The sequence below is a fragment of the Hemicordylus capensis genome, chromosome 6 (genome assembly GCF_027244095.1).
Source record: "Hemicordylus capensis ecotype Gifberg chromosome 6, rHemCap1.1.pri, whole genome shotgun sequence".
Taxonomy (NCBI): domain Eukaryota; kingdom Metazoa; phylum Chordata; class Lepidosauria; order Squamata; family Cordylidae; genus Hemicordylus; species Hemicordylus capensis.
The window spans coordinates 56189858-56209956 of record NC_069662.1 but is presented as its reverse complement, the minus strand read 5'-3'; the positions used below and the strand labels follow the sequence as shown (position 1 = coordinate 56209956).

Below are 20099 nucleotides of genomic sequence, written 5' to 3'. Positions count from 1 at the left end.
GCTTGTTTTATTGTACAGAATGTCTCTGTTCTCTGATGAAGGACTATCCGAAATGGGCTTAAGAATCCCAGGCTAGCCTATAAGGACTCTTTTCAAGGACTCTTTTCATCCTGGCAAGACTTCACTCTTATAATTAGAAGAAGTTTCTGTCCTATCTATTGAGATGCTATATTTTTAATATATGCATGTGCAGGCAGTACCTGCAAGATCAGTGTCACTGCTACTCATTTAAGGATTTTTCACTACTGCAAGATTTTCATTCATTTATTTTTGATACAGATTTATTCTCTATACAGACTAGAACAATATTTTTCACATATTCATGTTGTTTTTTGCAATATCTATATGTTTGGGTTTGAATGTGCATTTATCTTTTATTATGACTTTTGTCTTATTCATTGAGATGCAATATTTTGGTCATATGCATGTGCACATACTATCTGCAAGATAATTGCTATTGTTATCTAGCTATTCTAGACTACTAATTGTTATTGTTATCTATTTACTCTAGACTATTAATATAGCATCATTAGGTATTGATAAATGGATATATGTGTCTTGTTCATTTCCTCCACATAGATCTCGGGATCTTTAAATGCAGCACAATTTGTGTTTTTGCAATTATTGGCATCTTTTTCATGGCCCCTTTGTCTCCACACTTTGCACTGTTTCTTTTTCGTTTTTCCTCCTGTGGCTAGACAATGAATCAAAAGTGAAGCTGGGATCTGAACTTGTGCCTCCCAAATCTCAGTTCACTAATCTCGCCACAGGACTATGTCAGCTGGTTCTGGGACTCCAAGCCAAGGAACCTTCCATAGCTAGGACTGAAGTACCCAGCAATCTCTCAGTCTTCAAAAGGGCTGACCTCTGAAACTTTGTGGAGCAGATAGTATTCAAGAAGGGTGAGCTAAACAGGATGACATCACTTCCTGTTGACATGTGCATGAGACATATAGAATAGCTATCAGCCAGCCATGAGAAAGGCTTCCTTCCTTTGGAGGCATTCATAGCAGGGGGAAATGGAAATGAAGTGAGGAAGTTCCAGATTACCGTCAAGGAAGAAGATTTGCTGATTTTTAAAGTAATTGCTTCATCACACAACTCTTTCAGTGCCAAGTGCCTTGCTCATGAGCTAAATGGCTTCTGCCAATTTTCAGATCTTTCATTCATAATAGTTACAAGATGCTTGTGGACACCTGACCAACTGCTCAGTTTGATGTCAGGTAGGATTCTCTATCTGGTCCTTAGTAACCTAGGCAGAGTTCTAAGGCCCTTGTAGAAAAGGTGCCTTTAGAACAGGGGCAGGCAAGTAGCTCAGAAGCTCTGGTAGCTCGGGGCAGATCTGAAGTAGCTCAGCTCTCCAAGCACTTAGTCTAACTTTCCCCTCCATCCATCCAACACTGCAAATCTGGCTGGCTGGTTGGCTGAGTGGGGGTATGGCCATGCCACCTTTAATCTCTCTCTCTCTCCCTGCTCAGAGTCGCTTTTACTTTCTCTTCTATAGATTCTTCTCCAGTTTCCTCCCCCCTCAAAGCAGTTTCTTTCCCTTCCCTCTTGGAATGCAGCAAAATTATCCTAGAATTCAGGGGTTTTGGTCAATGGAAATTTTTGTACAAGCCGCTATTTTGTGACTGGCTCTACCTTCTGAAGCCACCATTTGACTGGCTCTACCTTCTCAAACTTTTATCTGGTGGTGGTAGCTCCCAAGGTTCTGGCAATCAATCATCATAGCAGCAGCAGTTCCTTAAGTCTGCCCACCCCTGTTTAAGAGCACATGGCTCCAGATGACTCAAGCCAGTGAGCCAACCCATACCATTAAAAAGAAGGTTAAAATCCCCCAGATGTGCTGTTCATCTGACTTGGGAGTAAGATGTCTTCCTCACCACAAATGTCTACTGCAGTGCCCTAGCTGGCCCTGCAAAATGACACACATAATTTTATGAGACTGCTGAAAATCAAAGAGCTGTTAGGAACCAGATGGCCATTTAGTCTAACTGGCTCCATCCATCTACACAATGTACCTCAAGAAGAAAACAGCTGCAATACAAATGATGCTTATAGAATAGTGTTGGGTGAGATTGAGCTATCAGGCCAAGGCTCCAGCGTTCAAATCTCAGACCGGCCATTAATCCACTGAGTAGCCTTTGGCAAGGCCTTCTCAATGAAATGCAATTCTCATCCCACCTCTACATTCTTAATATGAGGATAATACCTTACATAGTATGGTAAAAGGATTACAAAGATGGTAAATGTGAAAGACTGCAAGCACTTAAATAGAACACTCTAGAAATACAAGTCAGATTAGGATATCAGAAAAACCCCATACAACATATCCACGGGGGAAGGCAAATCTCAACCCCAAAAGTACTAGCCATTCTGACCCTCACCCCACGCAGAAGTAGTGATCAGTCAGATCTTGAACATGAGCAAAACCCATCCACAGAACTTTCCCAAAGGAATTATATTGGGACACAGGCTTATACCAACACTTGTCACACCGGGTTTCACTATTCTTAAAAGCCTGTTACCATCTACTAACATTCCAAAGTTGGCCAAGAAGCCATGAAATACACACACTAATTCACACACATTTATCACTCACCCACAGGTTGTTACTACTAGTTATTGAAAATTTTAAGCAAAACATTCATGTTTCTACATTTGCCACCATAGCTGTATGAAAGCTCAGTTTTCAGTTTAAAAACCAATATAACATTGACGATGTTAACAGCGTCTCAATGGACTTCATGAAGTTTTTGGAGGGGGCAAGTTGTGAACTAGAAGCCATATTAATTTTGCTTTGCTGGACCTCTAATCTGCCCTCTCTCCAGGGCTACTGCTAGCTAATAAAGCATATGGGCCATTGCTTATAAATGCTCATGAGAGAGTAAGCCATACAGCATTTAGTTCTCATTTTGATTTCCCAACAGCTTTTCCCACTGAACTATTTCTGCAGAAAGAAATACAGAAGAAACTCGTTATTCGCTGTTTCGCGTATCTGTGGGGTGACACACTGACACCCATTTTCAGTATCTGTGGATATGAAAGGGTTAAAACCCACATATCTGCAGTTCCTAGAGGGCCAGAAGTGACTGCGGAGGTCATTTTCGCCCACCATGTTGCCTTCAGGAGCCATTTTGTGGCTCCTTTCTTTTAAAAAATGGACTTCCCCCTGTGATTTTTCATGGTTTGAAGGCGCATTTCGGGGCATTCCTGGGCACGTGGAGGGATTCCTAGGCACATACATAGGCTGTGGAGCATGCTACAGTAAGTTATTTTGCCATTTCCCCTCCACTTTGGAACCTAACCTCCCTTTCCCCATAGCAATAATGCCTCGTTACGTGTGGTTCCGTTACTCGCAGCAGTAGGTGAGGAACGGAACCCCCGCGAGCAACGAGGTTCTCCTGTATAAAGAAAAGCAGAGCAATTCCTACCGGACAAGCAGGTGGTGAAACTGGTGAGAGGAGTTGTCCTGATTCTAGATGGCTTCTCTCATGGCCATTAACTTGGTCGATCCTAGTCTTAGTTTCTCTTCTGATGTTGTGATGAGTCTGGGATGCATCTGCTTCTCTTTTGCTGAAGCATGGTATGATTACCTGGGAGGCCTGCTGGATCCCAGGGTTAACAGGTATTGAGGATTCCTCTACTTCACTGGTTTTAAGTGAGTCACTTGCATTCAGAGGCTGTGAGTTTGCTGTGGTAGGAGGTGGTTTGATGTCAGCAGGATCTTCAGTTGGTACAGTAGAAGGAAGATGTGCAGTGCAGGAACTGGCAACAGGACAGGGGCAATGTGATGGGGAAGAGTCAGGCAGGATGTGAACTTGCTTCTCTCCAAAGGATTCTGACTGTCTCTGTGCTCTGCTGAATTCTGCTAACACACTTGAAGGAAAAATAAGAAAAGAAAATCCAAGAGTGAGAAAACTAGGTCTTTGGCGACCGTATCTCCCTCTCTCCTACATGGATACAACAGGTGAAGTGTGCAATAATCTTTTATCTACCACATGGTCTTCAGTCACATACAACTTACCCAATATAACCACATACTTTGCCAGCGGCCATTACACCAATTCCACCCTAAAATAAGGCATTTTAATATGACCAGTTTAACATGCATACAGACATGCTAGTTCTAGCTACTGAATTAGATAACATGCTTAGAGAAAACAATTTTAGCTTTCATTGAAGTGGAATGGTGAAGGTTGTTGTCATACACAAGAAAGTTTTATAGGAAATGTGCATCAAAACTGTAAATTAAATGATGTCGATATTAACAGATCATGTGCCTCTTCAGGTTAAGAAACAGATATTGAAGTTACTGATGAACCACCTGGACTGCAAGCAAGTAGTGGTCAAGGATGTTCCTCATTAGTTTCTTGTGGGCAGTTTGTAAGGAATGCTTGGATGGGAGGAGCACTAGAGACTCCCTAGGTCAGAGGAAATCTGCAAAATTTCACTGAACTGAAATAGACAATGCCTGAAAAACATTCATGGGCACAGTCCAATTCAGGCAAGATGAGGAAATAGAACCAGAATTACATTACTTTAACATTAGTTTAAGTTTCCATGCTTGTTTTTTAAATGAAAATAGCATGTGTGATGTGAGTGTTCATTCTAGATCAGGACTATGGAGGTGGGGGAGAGTTTTCCTCCAAGCCAAAGACCTGATTGCCAACTCTCACCTGTGCTATTTTTGTTTTTAAAATATCGCGCTCAGAAGGCTCAATCTATATGTTTAAAGGAATCTATAGCCTGACCTAAAGCTACTTACTGGAACAGGAATGGTGGAATACCAGTATTTTATTTATTTATTTATTTGTTTGTTTGTTTACATTTTATATCCCGCTCTTCCTCCAAGGAGCCTAGAGTGGTGTACTACATACTTAAGTTTCTCTTTCACAACAACCCTGTGAAGGTTAGGCTGAGAGAGAAGTGACTAGTCCAGAGTCACCCAGCTAGTATCATGGCTGAATGGGGATTTTAACTCTGATCTCCCCGGTCCTAGTCCAGCACTCTAACCACTACACCATGCTGGCTCTGTAGTGGCAGCACTGAATATATAAAGACTGCTTGAAATCATTTTGCAGACCCATCTACAAGCAGCATGAGAGAAAAACTTAAGGAAATCAGGGACAGTGACAAAAATGGGTAAAGGGAAATAGAATGAAGATTTCCAGCAGTGCATCAAGCTGCCAATAGCTTGGTGCAATTAGTAGATATAACTTAGAAGACTGACAAAATGAATTAATCAATTCAGCTGGTTTTCATGAATTGACGCATTCAGTGTCTGAAGTGTGTAGCTTTTTCAACAGTCCCACCGCCTAATCCCAGTGGAACAAATTCTGAAAAGTATTTCTCAATTCGCTGTAGAATGCTCCACAGTTGGCATTTCCACAAGCTGCTCTCCAATATACCTGTCCTTGCATTATTGGTGAATGACCACACTGAGAAAAGATGAAAAGGCATACATAGCTACAATATTTTCAATTGCATTGAGTGGAAAGACAGTTACAGCAAACGGACTCCAGACCAGGCCAGTGACATGACCATGAACAGAATAAATGGCGGTCAGATTGGCTTGACAAGTAACCTGTCCAATATACTTAGTAGATTGGTTATTGTAGCTCTGTTCAAGCATTATCAGAACTGGGGACAGTATCTTTCTGTATCAGTGACTGTTCAAGAAGAAACCAGAAGAGAAACCATCACACTATAACTGCATTATCAGTAGAGCATAATTTATTATCTGCTGCTTTTGCAGTTTATAGATTTACTAAAACACACACAGTGGAAAGCAAATACCCTGTTTCCCCGAAAGTAAGACCTACCCCGAAAGTAAGACCTAGCAGTAATTTCTGATGTACCGCTAATATGCCCTAGTGCATTTTTGGGGGCTAAAATATATATAAGACACTGTCTTATTTTCGGGGAAATACGGTAGTAACAGCAATGAAGCAAATAATACAAAAGTAACAAGATCCTCCTCCCACCTTTTCAGGTCCCATTTTTAAAAAATGGCACCCAAGTACCAAGAATTGAAGTGTGACATCCCCAGCTACGTTTCATCCTAGACACATTGAAAATGATTTCCAGCAATTTTTGGCTTTTATGCTTTGTATCAATGTGTTATTGATTTTGCAATTTATACATGTTTAATTGGGCTGATGAATACTGTAATTGGTATTTATAAACATATATATAAAATATATTTATAGTTCATATAGATATAACTGCCAGTCATAAAAATTGCCAGTCATAAAAAGGTAACCCCCAACACCGCCCCCCACAAGCAACAATTACTACAATGGAATTTACATGGCCTGGATCAAGCAGAGTCCATATCTCTTATCTACATACTCACTCTTGAAGGGACTGGTCCAAGTCTTTCGCTGTTGCCATGCCAAGTTCAGAGTCATCGGAAACGGGCTCCTCACCTCTGTCAGGACTCTGGGTGAAGCTTCCAGGAGGAAGGCTGTCTGAGCCAAGACTAGAAGAGAGCTGTGAGGAACCTGTTGTACTGATGCTAAGGTTGGATGCTGTGAGTTTATTATCTGCCTGTCGGCTTTTAGTGACAGGCAGGATGGCAGGATGAGTTTCGGCTTCATCAGAGCCAGAAGACTGTGAGAGGGAGCCCAGCGATTCCTTCCTTCGGGGCTCCAACCCCACAAGGGGGTCCACGAGCTCTGAGGCTGGGCACAGGCCTGACAAGCACAAAGGCGTGACAGTCCATTCATTCAAAACTGCTGACTTGTAGGACAGGTCAAACGCCAGGGAGGACAAGCCCTGCAGGTAACTCAGGAGGAACTCACCCTCCTCTGTGTCCAGCAGCAAGGCTGGTGAGTGGTAATACTCAGAGAGGCGGGCTTTTTCATGGAATAGGAGTTTCAGGTAGCATTCCATCAGGCCATCATTCAGAGCCAGCCTCAGCCATGCACGACAGCGGCCCACGTCTGTGTTGATGAAATCCAAGTGTTCCAGCTCAGAAATTATGTTTCTGAAGAGGGGAAAGTGATGGAAAACGAGAGAGATACCTGTTAAAGCTGCAACTCCACAGGGGAGTGGAAAGCAAGGTGGTCTGGGTATTGCTTGTAGGTGCAACCAACCTGAGGGAAGGCAGGGTGTGATGCACTCTCAAAGGACTAACAGAATGAAGGGAAGAACACCAGGAGATTATGAGGTGATGAGACACAGGCAATTGCATCAGCTGGATATCATCTATCTTAAGGATTGGCAGACTTCAGGCTTGCAGAATCTACTTGTTTTTGTCTTTAAAATCCCAAGGTTTAAATCCCAATCGGAGTTAGATGCAAAATAGCGGCTCAAGGGATGAGTTCTTTAACACATCAGTTAAAGAACAGGGTGCCTCTGAGCATATGCATAGTTCAGGAATTTGTTCTCAGTACAACTAAGCTCATAGTCTTTTTGCACACAAAATGGACTCCTGATTTCCCTCTGAATTTTTTTCTATTTCAGCAATTTAGCTTTGGAAATTAGGTTCCTGCTTTTAAATATCTGGGAGTAGTATTTCATTCTATGGAGATTTGGAAGTCCCCTATTAAGCATGTTCTACAAATGGCTCTAACATATTCAATGGCTATTAAGAGGTGTTTTTTAAGGAAAGGAGGAGAAATAATTCCAGCAGCTTTAAAGATTGTTGAGGATAAAACCCTGGCCCAAATTCTACATAGGATACAATTAAGAATCTATATTAAACCGGGATACCATAGCAACAGTTCAAACTAAGTTCTGAAGGACTATCCTCTCTACCCCTAGATGCATGTCTAAGAAAAAAGACCTTTGTTGCTGTTGCTGCTACTGTTAAATTATTGTGAATTAGAGACCCTTGCTGATATACTGCAGAGATCTGTCAAGAGGAGAAGGCCCCTCATCAGCCATATCCCCTTGAGTTTGTAGCTATTTTCTTTATCTAGAAGCCTCACCCCAAATCACTCACTCCCAGCAGTGATGCTAAACAAGACACAGTTAGCAAGTTTTGGTGACAGTTGTAAATTCACCTCTCCACTCTCACCTGTGGGTGATAGATTTTAGCAGGGCCCAGAAAACTGGCTGGGGAAGGGGTAGACGCCCCCCAAGTTTTCTCCCTTTTGCTCCAGACTCTGGTTTGATGTGCTTAGCCTTCAATCCATGCACAAATACAGCCTCTAGAGCACAGCAGAGGGTGTTGGCGTCCCCATCATCACTGGTTACGAGTGCATCAGAGGTTACATAATGCTTCTGCAGGGCCTTGATGGAGGCCACCAGCTGCTTCTTGATCATCTAGAGTAGCACGAAAGAACACAGACTGCATTAGCTTGAGTCAAGATTAACCATCCAACTCCAAGAATATTGCTATAATTCTGCAAAGACTGGCAGGTAACACTGTGTTGCTCTGGGCTCTAAGAAAGATGCTGAAAAGGGTTCAGAAAAGAATTAGATGAACACTGGTCTATAAGAGATCACTACAGGGACCAGGATATGTTTAAATTAGAAAAGAAATGAGGGGGAAGGGAAGAAATTAATGCTGGCAATGATCAAGACTGTCAGTGTCCCATTTGGAAACTGGGGAGATAGGCCAATGAGCTGTGTCCAGAATGAGCCCCACAACAGGTTAAAATCAGTCCACTGAATGCCTCAAGGATGTGAAGCAGCCTTATACCGAGTCGGACCATTGGCTCATCTAGTCCAACGCTGTCTACACCTCTTGGTTGTAACTCTCCAGGATCTCAGACAGAAGATTTTTCTATCACCCATTGCTTTTTAAACTGGAGATGGAACCTGGGACCCCCTGCATGCAAAACACGTGCTCTACCACCAAAGGAGCTCAGCTTGAAGACTAACAGCTGGACAAAAATGGTAGCTTCCTTCCATTGACACACTGTTCCATTGCCACTTGAGATTCCTCTCATTATGGCCAATACACCCACATCATCACTGATGAGTGAACTATCCCCTGCTAACTGAGCAAAGAGGGACCTTTTTAAAGTGGTGATTCTCTTTACTGATCGGGGGAGAGCAACTGGCTCTATCCATCCCCAGCACAGCATCCCTCCAGTGTCTGTTGCTGGTGTCTATCTTATGTTTCTTTTTTAGCTTGTGAGTCATCTGGGGACAGGGAGCCATTTTATTTATCTCTGTCTCAATATAAACTGCTTTGGGAACTTTGGTTGAAAAGCGGTAATATTTGTCGTATTCATATCAGTATTCACCTGAGTGGCGTCTTGTGGCTGGTATCTATTCTGAGCTGTGTGGCTGGAATGCATGTCTGCTACTGCTTCTGTCCAGTTCTGGAATCACATGTTAACCTGAGGGGGAAAACAGACAGAAAGAAGGATAGCTGAGCATCACATGTGCAAGACCCCAACCTCTATGTTATTTTATATGGAACAGTTACCCTCTCTTGGTTTACATAATCATCAACACACATTTGGGGCCTGGAGAGACACAATAGAGTTGGACTCGGAAGCAACTAAAAGGCCATCTAGTCCAAGCCTCTGATGGACAATAGCACTATCCATCCAGAAGTCCCCAAAGCAATCAGTCTACACAATCCAAACCACCACAAGTAGAAAGCAGGTGAGTTTCAGAAAGCAGATGAGTTTCTTTTAGTGCTGAAAGAGCACTGGCTCCAAGAGCTTTCCCAGACAGCAGGCTTTACTGTGGGATTACTGAGAGTTCAAAGTTGCCCCCCAAAACCAATGCAAAAAGTGATTTATTTTTTTTACCCCAGATATAAATCGGGCTACATTCTAACACACAATTAAAAAAACACACAAATTGTGTGTGAAGTGGTCCCCAATAGCTTGCAGGGACTTTGGGGTAAATCTGGCCGATATGTGAACGCACACCCTCCATTCTGGAGGAGATGTGAACTAAAAGCCGGGTGTGCAAAGCTTCCTGGTGACTCAAGGAAGGTCCTATAGAGCAGAGGACACCCCACCCCCACCCTCCATCCCCAACCTATCACATTGAGCCACTAGCCAATTTGACCCAGGGACAAACTCCCTTCTCCACCCCAAATGTGATCATTAGGCAGGATCTGAGCACAAGCAACTCCACTCTGCTGAGCTTTCACCAGTGTCCAACCTGTCCCTGTTGCACCACTCTCAGATGCCTCCGAGGAAGAAGGCAAAGCACCCAATATCATATTATCACTCTCGGCGGCAGTCCACACCAACCCCAGCCTTCCTCTTCCCCTCCCCATCCCCATTTCTTCAGTTGTCTGTCTCTTTTGCCAGTCACGGGAGCCAGAACTCCCGGATATAAGCAGCGGCTCTTCAACGCTCAAAACACAGGCAGACATGGCGGCAGACACACAAACACCAGCCCACTCAGAAAGACAGCCTGGGCTGCATCACCAAGTTCAAGCAACAGACAAATTATAGCCACTAGCAAAGGCTGCACAGTCACCTGGGGAGAAGAAGTGGGGGGGGGGAGAATAAGCCTTCTGCCTGCAGACTAGCCTGGTCACAAGACTCGCTGAACTCTGGACACTGCAGTTTTAAAAGCTGAGCACAGCGGCCATGAACAGCTATTTCCTCAACCTCTCACCTATATGCTGGTCAATTTGCTGGTTCAGAGGGACAAGAAAGATCTTTGATTCGATCATCTGCATTAATGTAATGCCCTTATGGAGAAAAGGGTGTAGATGGAGTGGTCCAGTCGTTAAACCTCGGCCCCTCAGAAGCCCAACTTCATATAGCCCACCTCTGGCATAAGTTAAAAGGATGCCCAGAAGTCACACACCCCTCAGCCTAAAAATGAGCACAATGGAATAATACAGCAAGTACTTAAGCACCAGCATTGAATTCCAAGGCGTCCAAGAGATTAGAATTCTTCAGAATTGTGGGAGAGTTGGGGTCATAGCTCAATGGATCACCACCTGCTTTGCATGCAGAAGGCCCCAAGTTCAAATGCCCAGAATCTTCCATTTGAAGAATCTTTGGGCAGCAGGGCTGTGAAAGACTGCGCCTGAAGCCTTGGAAAGCTACTGCTGGTCAGATTAAATAGCTCTGATAGACAGAGGACTGGCAAAAGGCAACTCCTAATGTTCATTATCACCAGTGTGCTGGAATTCATAGGAGGCGGCAAAGGCTGGTGCTTGATGTTAGCAGTGAAACATTTAAAAGAACAGTAAAAACAGCTGTTTTTACTGTCATACAGATACAAATGAGTATGCCTTTGAGCATGCACAGTGGCTTCCCTCCAGAATGATGATAACATGGAGTGCTCACACATCTGGGCTCTGTACAAAGGGCAGATTAGGAAGTACAACTTAAAATAATCATAAAGAAGGCAAAGAGTACAGATCAGATTCTGAAATGCTTTCACTTTCAACAGCCCCTAACCTCAACTGTTTTCCTAGAAGCTGTTTGTCCTGACTTCTAAAACCTCCATGCCTCTCTCCTTTGCCGCTCTCAAGGGTTTAATTTGATTTTGTTTTGTTTTATAGCCCGTTCTGGCCACAAAGGCCCAGAGCAAGTTACCAGCTCCTAAAAACATACCTAAAATACATTAGAGGATAACCCGCATGAGATGTCCTCATCCAGCAGCAGAGAAAGAGGTGCCTTTCCTTTATTACTGACTAACCACTACCCTCATTCTCCAGACAAATTTGAGCTCCAGATTAAGTTTGGGATCCAGTCACCTTATCACTCCACTTTCTGTTTCCAAATCAGAGGGATTCCTCTCTTTTCTGGCGGATCACTGCCAGAGGCCTTGGTAAAATTCTAAGTAGAGTCCAATCAACCAAGTCCCACTACATGCATGGGAAGAACACTTTAGAACTTTATATGCAGACTCTGAGCTGGGGTGGAAACTGGATGATTAGATTAGTGGGTTCACCTGTTAGCATCCCAAGGACTGAGGTGTAGTGATAGTTGACCCCATATATATAAAAAGGACAACAAGAGTGACCCGGCTAATTACCTCCCCATTAGTCTACTGAGCGTAGTGAGTAAGTTATACGCAAGGCACCTAAATCAAAATCGCCACGATTGGTTGTAACTTGAAGGTATATTTGGGGAAGAGCACACTGTATTTACATCTGGGCACTCAACCATTGATCATATCCAAGTTTTACATCACAGAATAAATATATTTGTAAATCTAACTCTGCTTTATATGTGGCCTTGTTTGATTTTAAATTTGCTTTCGGTTCAATTTTGAAAGCGATCCTTTGGGGAAAACTTAAGTCATCCATCGACAGGCATTTACCCTTCCTTATCCAAAGGTTGTATACGAACACTTCCCTAAGGGTGAGATGCAACCTGCAAGAGTTGCTCTTGGAAATGATTACCACCTAAGCAGGGCTGTATCTTGGTGCCCTCTTTATTTAATTGTTACATTCACTTGGCCAAAAGGTTAGACTACTCAGATTTTCATCCACCTAACATTGTGGAGATTAATATCCCATATTTTTGTACGCAGATGCTGCTGCAGCCATTTGACGTACTCCAATTGGTCTTAAAAGAGCTGTCAGTAGGGATGTGCGCCAAACTGCTTTGGTGCACATCCAAGGGTGGCGAGGCGTTCCCTTAAAAAGAGGTGGGCAGGTCCTACCAGCCTGTCTAAGCACCTGCCAGCCTGCCACAGTGTTATTGAGACAGAATGACTTCCATGCAAGTGGCAGCTTCTGCCGCTTGCACCTCTAGAATGCCACAGTGATGGGATATGTCCCCGGCATCCTTTGCGCAGCATTTTAGAAGGGCAAGAGGTACAAGCTGCCGCTTGCACAGAAGTCTTTCTGTAAGTAAGTAAGTAAATTAATTACGGTCCTTAGACCAACTTAACATTTAAAATAATATATTTATAATTTACAAAATATTCAAATTGCTAATACAAGCTCTTTGAAGTCTGGATGCAACAAAACAAAACTTGGACACATTTATAGAAGTAACAGATTTAAAATTTGACAGCAAAAAATCCAAGTAAAATCAATCCATATAGCCAGGATGATTCTTTCAGGGAGGAGCAATAAACTTAATACGAGCACCCCTATAAAACTAACAATACAGAATAACATGAACAACTGACTCTATATCCCCCGAGCCACAAGGGCAACGACGCAATGCATATGGAACTCATTTATATTTCCCGTCTAGGAGTGCAGAGGGAAGGGCATTCAAACGAGCAAGGGTCAATGCTCTCCTAAACTTAGGTAAAAACATATGATCTAAATATTCAGCCAGTTTGTGGATGAAGTTTTGAGAGCCTATATAGATTCCCCTTGGTAGTCAAGCACACTCCTCCTGCAGATCTATGTCCAATAGTCGTTGCCTAACAAAACATATCACCTGATCTAAATCCCTCCCTATGAGGTTTTCTTGGGACGTGCCCAGTTGATGCAATTTCGTTTTCAGAGCTATTTCCAATTTAGATGTAAAGCTGTCAATTAACACTAAAGGCGCTAAACTGACTGGGAAGAAAACCAAATGCAGCCAGAATTTGATTATACAAAACCAGATTTTCATTTTCAAGGTGGTAACCCCAACCTCTCTATGAAGAGCCACATTAGCTGTGCCTCTGGGGGCTTGAAGGATGGCCCTTAAGAATTTAGTTTGAACCGCTTCTAATATTGAAAAGTTATTAAAAGGCCCAATTTGTGCACCATAAAGAATTTGAAGGTATATTTTGGCCTTCAATAATTTGACAGCCACTGGCTGTCAAAAGAGCACCTCTCGAGAAGTAAAAAGATTTAATCACATTTGCCGTCTGTTGGGCACTGTGAAAAACAAAGCTAAGGTGAGATTTCATCCAGAGGAATGAAATAAAACCCCTGAAGAGATTTCATCCAGTGGAATGAAATACAACCCCTAAATACTTGAAAACCTTGACCTGCTCAATATTATGTCCATTTATGGGTTTGGGGGCGTTTTGCAAAAAACATCACCTTAGTCTTGGTATAGTTTACCTCCAAGGCCTCCTTCACAGAATAGACACTCAGGGAAGTTAAGGCACAGCTTAACCCTATCTTGGTTTGAGATAATAGGACAATATCGTCAGCATAAAGCAGTAACAAAACATGCCTATTTGCAAGTTTAGGGGGATGAAGAGCAAGGTCATTCAGATGAGAAACTATTGAATTTATATAAAAATTAAATAAAACAGGGGGAAGTCTTTCTGTTGCAATAGCACTGTGGTGGGCCAGCTAGGGCTTTGAGGACAGGCAGGTAGGACATGTCTGCCTCCTCTTAAGAGAACCCTGTGCCCGATGCCAAAATGTTTCAGCGCCAGGGAGCCGAAGCATTTCAGCGCCTCTCCAAAGAGGCACCGAAACACTTTGGGCACATCCTCATCTGTGAGATCTATAATCCAATACTCTAAAGCGAACAGGTTGGTTATCAACTTCCAAAAATAAAAAATCATGGTGTAGTGATCAGCACTCCCCTCCCCTAAAGAGTGAACCGAAAGTGAACTCCATCCTGACTGACAGGCTAGGGATCAGCCACTCAGCACACGGTGGGCAGAACCTAGAGGGCCTTGCAGCAGGAAGGGAAGGTTTTCTTTGTCCTCAGTTGAGGCCAGGCTCGGCTTGCAACAAGATGGATAGCCATGGAGTTGGCTACTGAAAAGGACTGCAGATCCTTGGGAGACAAGATTGTAGGATACTTGAAGCTCATCAGGTGAAGGGTGAGTTTTCAAGCAAAAGGGGATTTAGTCTAGAGAACAATTTGTTAGTCAGCTGTGTCAGAAACTTATCTTTCTTTTTGTGTGCTCTGCTCATCCTTGCTATTGTTCTAAGTTTGTCTATCTGTAACGTAACTAAGCTAAGGAAAATGGAGCCAGCGCCCTTTCCAACTAGGGTGTTGCAAAAGACTCTCAAAGGTGTTTTTTGTATCTTCTTACATTTATGTTCTTTGCAACTGGGTAACCACGATTTTTAAAGTGTGCCACCCCAATATCGTTTGAGGGTGCTTTTTAATGTATTCTTGCAACTACTGACTGTTTCTTTTACCTGTACAAAAAGCTGAGAGACACTCAGACTGAAGCAGTCTCCAGTATTTTGAATAAAGTTTTTTTCTTTTTGTTCTTTGTATTTTACCTGCCTCTGAGTGGATTTTTAACTCAGGAAAAGGGGTTTTACTCTGGTGCATACATGCCTCAAATTTGATTGCTCAGCTACTCTACCAGGTTTTCTCATCACGTGTAGGCTTGCACGTGGAGGTTTCTGTGTACTTTTCCAATAGAAAAAGGAGAGTTCCCTGGAATTTTGCCCACACCATCGGGGGCAGGATTAAACTGTTAAAATGTGGGCATAGTGGCAGCGATTGAGCTACTAAAGGAACGGTTTAAGTTTAAAGGAACAGCCTTTATAGCTGAAAGCAAGAGAGAGGGTGATTCAGCATGTTTCTTCCCCTCTCGTGGGCTTGTTTTGAGACAAAGGCTGGGCTAAATCCGCTACACATGGTATTTGCGAAAAAGAGTGAGACCACAAAAATTGATTGTTGAGGGAAACAGAATTGAACAGGCTCCTAATTTTAAATATCTGGGAGTAGTATTCCATTCTATGGGGATATGGAAGTCCCATACTGAGCATGTTATGCAAATGGCACTAAAATTTTCAATGACCATTAAGAGGGATTGTTCAACAAAAGGAGGAGAAATAATTCCAGCAGCTTTAAAGTTGGTTGAGGCTAAAACCCTGGCCCAAATTCTATATGGGGCACAAGTGGGAATCTATATTAATCAGGATGCCATAGCAACAGTTCTAATTAAATTCTTAAGGACCATCCTTTCTGCCCCTACTCAGTACTCAGATTAGAGACTGGGATGCCCAAAAATGAGGTGAGGGCTTGGAGGTATATAATCAACTACAGGCTCAAGGTTCCATTTTTTCAACAGGATTAGTTTCACTAGTCCTGTCAGATGAGCAATTGTCCAATTGGAAGTCAAACTGCAAAGAAGTTACTTTCACATGTCCTTTTGATAGAGCTCCTTACTTCTCTAGGATACAATCAGGTCAAACAAGTATTTCTTCAGAGGCTGAAGGATATGGAATATAAAAATGAAGTTAACAGAATATGGAGGTCTGGGCTGAAAATTTTGCCTGGGAACCTGCAAATTTTTTAACACCACTCAATTTCCCCAAGTTGAAAGAGGAGTTCTCTAGGGCTAGACACAACATCCCTCCTTTAGCATTTTTGCAGGGTAGATATTCTAAAGTGCCACTAGCAGAGCAAACTTGTCTCTGTGGGTTTGGAGGAGACTGAAACGAAACAGTAGGTATTTGAGTCCCCCTGGCTGAAACGTTTCGGCTGGGGGTGAGCAAGCAAGCATAACTTATGTGATGGTGACACTCGCGGGATGCTGGGAACAAGGAACTTCCTGTTCCCATGCAGGTATCTCCTGGTGTGGTGTGGCATGGCTTATCTGCAGAGACGGTGCAGCCATTTGGAAGCAACAGCACCATGATGGAGTGGCAAAGGAGTGCTGGAAGGGCAGGTAAGACCTCCCTCCCTCCATTTAAAGCCCCCGCTTGCCACTCCCCTGGATGTGTATGAAGCGTTTCATGCACATCCCTATAATACAGCATGTTTTGTTGGATTGCCCCTTTTATAAGGACTCTTGCATGAAGTATGTCTCCCATCTGACATTGTTGAAATATCTGTGTAAACTGGATGGGTTTTATATCACGCTACTTCTTTCTGATACAAAACCATTTATAACTTGTACGGTAGTGAAGTTTTGTGTGGAAGCAGTGAAAATATGGCAACAAATGACTCAGTCACAATACAGTTGTTTCTGAAAGTTTTTGTTCTTAAACTTTGTAGCTGATCTTTGATTGAAAATAAATATTGTTGTCTCCAAGTCCAGAACAATATGGGGGCACTCTCAGATACCAATATTTACACTTACACACACGCGTGCGTGCACACACACACAAACTCAGCAAGAACAACAGAGCAAAGCAAAAGAACTGTCGGTAGGTTCTGCCACAACCGCTTGTTGGTTGCAGATTAAGCCTTGATTGCCGACACCAAGAAACAGGGAATCAATTCCCATTGTCATGGTACTTCTCCTGGTAGACGGCTGAGCTACTGCAGACAAGAAATGTTTTGACTTCCGCAAAACACTGGGCTGAGTGCCAGAATGAGCAGCAGTTCTAAGGCACTGTTCCCAAAAACCTCTCTTCAAACAAACACTAGAAGAAAACACGATAAAGGAAGAAGGGAATGGTGGGAACCTGAGCATTTTATAAACCATGAAACAAAGCAATCTGAATGCTTACTTCAGTTCCCTGGGATGTTTATAACAAATACTGTTAAAAATGGAAGGACATTGTGGGGCACACTCACTTGACCCAAACCTTGATCAACCACCACAATACGACAATCGGAATAACATCATGATCAGAAAGCAGAAATGTGCCTAAAGTGACAGATTCCGGCAGCATAATTTCATCTACTCACCTTGATGTTATCAGCAAGGCAGTCGCACAGATATTAAAACTGGGTCTCAGATACTTGCTAGCTACTGGTGTTCTCCAGAAAGTAGTCCTTTGAAACAGAAGAGGTGGTCATATTCCTCCTCCTTTGGATCTCCTCTTTTTCAGCTCTAAGAAAAGGGAAGCTGTGAGCAGATGACAGATGCCAGGTCATTATCTTGAGACAGAAGGTTGTAAGCAACAACAGCTAAGTCACAGGGTGACTCATCAGAACCTGGAAACTTAAAAGCCATTCATCTCTCAGACACGAACACTTTGTTCTGTACAACATGAATGAGAAGCTTTCTCCTCACTGCCTGTTCCTGCATTCAGGGCCTTTACCTGGGATAGTGACAGGTGATGCCCTTCAGTCAGCACATTCATCTTCATCCATGATGATTTATGAAGAATTTTAGGAACCCTTCCAGTCTGCTGGCTGGGGAGCAAGGACCTCTTAGTTCCCTCCCTCCCAGATCTCATTCCTTCTACATAAACAGAAAGAGATTGGAAGACCCTGTCCACTGTCCTTCTGGAACCAGCTTCCATTTATTTTAAAAAGGCCAAAACCCCTCTCTGAAGATTGTGCAGGGGGATGCTGGAGGGTCCACAGCTCAGTGGCGGAGCACATGCCTTGAGTGTATGAGGCCTCAGGTTCCATCTCCAAGGGAAGGATCTTGTGCAGCCAAGTCTTTGCTTGAGAGCTTGGAGAGCTGCTACCAGTCTAATAATAATAGTTCCGTAAAACAACTCTATGGGACAAACACAATATGCCAAATTTAAGAGGCTGAACCTTTAACCCAGAAAAGCAGAGACACTTAAGAAAAACTTCTTGAATGGCAAAAGCAGCTCAGAACTTGAGCAGGCTCTAGACTAGAGAAACGGTGGCATCTGTTTGCTCAGTGGTTTTCTTCAGCAAGCATTTGTCAGGGATGCTTCTCAGATTTACAAGAAGGAACTGCTATTCTCCAGCTTAGCTGGAACATTCTCCATCTTCAAAAGCCCACCCACTCCTAAGGAAAGATGATTTCCCCTGCACCTGCTCTCTTCAGACTGCAGCAACAGTCTTGATAAATAGGCAGCTGGTAATAAAAGAAACATTTCCAGTAATTCTTGCTAGCAGAGACACCTTCATTTTTGCTCTCTACTGCCATGGCTCACAGCAGGAGCAGCAGTCAGCAGCAGATATCAACTTTCCAACTTGCTGTTGCTCATAGCTTTGCATTCAGGGCTGGTGGGGTTTTTTTAGTTAGGTCAGCCAGTGTGACAAACAACCTAATGCTTGGGATTGAGAAACTACTCATTCTCCACCACCTGTGCAGGAGGTTATTATGAAATGCCCAGGGATTCCAACACTATGAGCCAATGGCCCGAAGGAAGTATCTCAAACGGTTTTAAAAAATCTGGTTGAAAAAACAGAGCAGTCATCGACACTGTAATGTTGTGTGCCACAAACCTGCCTAGCAAGGCTCAGGAAATTCACTAGTCTACCAGTCTGTGATGGGGGGGGGGGGGAATCCTAACAAATTTTTCTAACACAGGAATAGTTAGAAACTATTTCTATTTCTAATAGTTGCCAACACAGAAATAGATATAGTGGGCATAACAGAAACATGAGGAGAGCCGGTCTTGTGGTAGCAAGCATGACTTGTCCCCTTAGCTAAGCAGGGTCCACCCTGGTTGCATATGAATGAGAGACTTGATGTGTGAGCACTGTAAGATATTCCCCTCAGGGGATGGAGCCACTCTGGGAAGAGCAGAAGGTTTCAAGTTCCCTCCCTGGCTTCTCCAAGATAGGGCTGAGAGATTCCTGCCTGCAGCCTTGGAGAAGCCACTGCCAGTCTGAGAAGACAATACTGAGCTAGATAGACCAATGGTCTGACTCAGTATATGGCAGTTTCCTATGTTCCTATGTTCAGGCAGAACCAGTGGGACATTGTTATCTCTGGATATAAACTCTATAGAAAGGTCAGGGAGGGGCATCTTGGAGGTGGAGTAGCACTGTATGTTAAATAAGGGAAAGAATCTTAACAAGGTAGAAAACCTAGGAGGACTAGAGTCCTCCACAAAAACCCTGTGGGTGACAATACAAGGCTTGAAAGAAAATGTTCTACTGGGGATGTGCTATCGCCCTCTGGATCAAAACACTGACAGTGACTGGGAGTTGCAGCAGGAAATCAGGGAGGCGTCAAGGAGAGGCAGGGCAGTAATAATGGGTGACTTCAATTACCCACACAGATTGGGGAAATTCAGTCAGGTAATGATAAAGAGGTCAGATTTCTAGATACACTGAATGACTGTGCCCTAGAACAGTTGGTCTTGGAACCAACCGGAGAGAAGGTGACCTTGGACTTAATCCTGAGTGGCACCCAGGACGTGCTGCATGATGTCAGTGTCATCGACCCTTTAGGGAACAGTGACCATAGTGCGATCAAATTCAGCATACATGCAGGGAGAGAATCACCAAGGAAGTCTAACAGACACTTTGAATTTCAGAAGAGGAAACTTCTCCAAAATGAGTAGTATGGTGAAAAGAAAGCTGAAAAGGGAAAATCAGGAGAGTCACTTTGCTCCAGAATGCATGGATTTTACTCAAAACCACAATACTACAAGCCCAGTTAGACTGTATACCCAAAAGGAGGAAAGGTACCACTATGTCCAGGAGGATGCCAGCATGGGTAAC

General features: G+C 43.2%; 1 protein-coding gene across 7 annotated transcripts in view; it reads right to left on the bottom strand.

The window, feature by feature from the left end:
- Nucleotides 1-20099, bottom strand: part of LOC128330709 (pleckstrin homology domain-containing family M member 1-like) — a 47734-nt gene that overhangs the window by 20518 nt on the left and 7117 nt on the right. For 3 of the 7 annotated variants that reach the window (XR_008310219.1, XM_053263938.1, XM_053263937.1), the window contains exons 2-6: nucleotides 17406-17565; nucleotides 9204-9299; nucleotides 8027-8274; nucleotides 6359-6991; nucleotides 3435-3879 (exon numbers count right to left, since the gene is read on the bottom strand). Coding sequence is in view for 6 of the 7 variants with exons in the window: in XM_053263938.1 (XP_053119913.1) it covers nucleotides 3435-3879; nucleotides 6359-6991; nucleotides 8027-8274; nucleotides 9204-9257 (1380 nt within the window). In the remaining variant the exon portion in view is untranslated. The remainder of the gene's footprint in view (nucleotides 1-3434; nucleotides 3880-6358; nucleotides 6992-8026; nucleotides 8275-9203; nucleotides 9300-17405; nucleotides 17566-20099) is intronic. The other 4 variants (XM_053263939.1, XM_053263940.1, XM_053263942.1 and 1 more) reach the window with 2 other exon arrangements.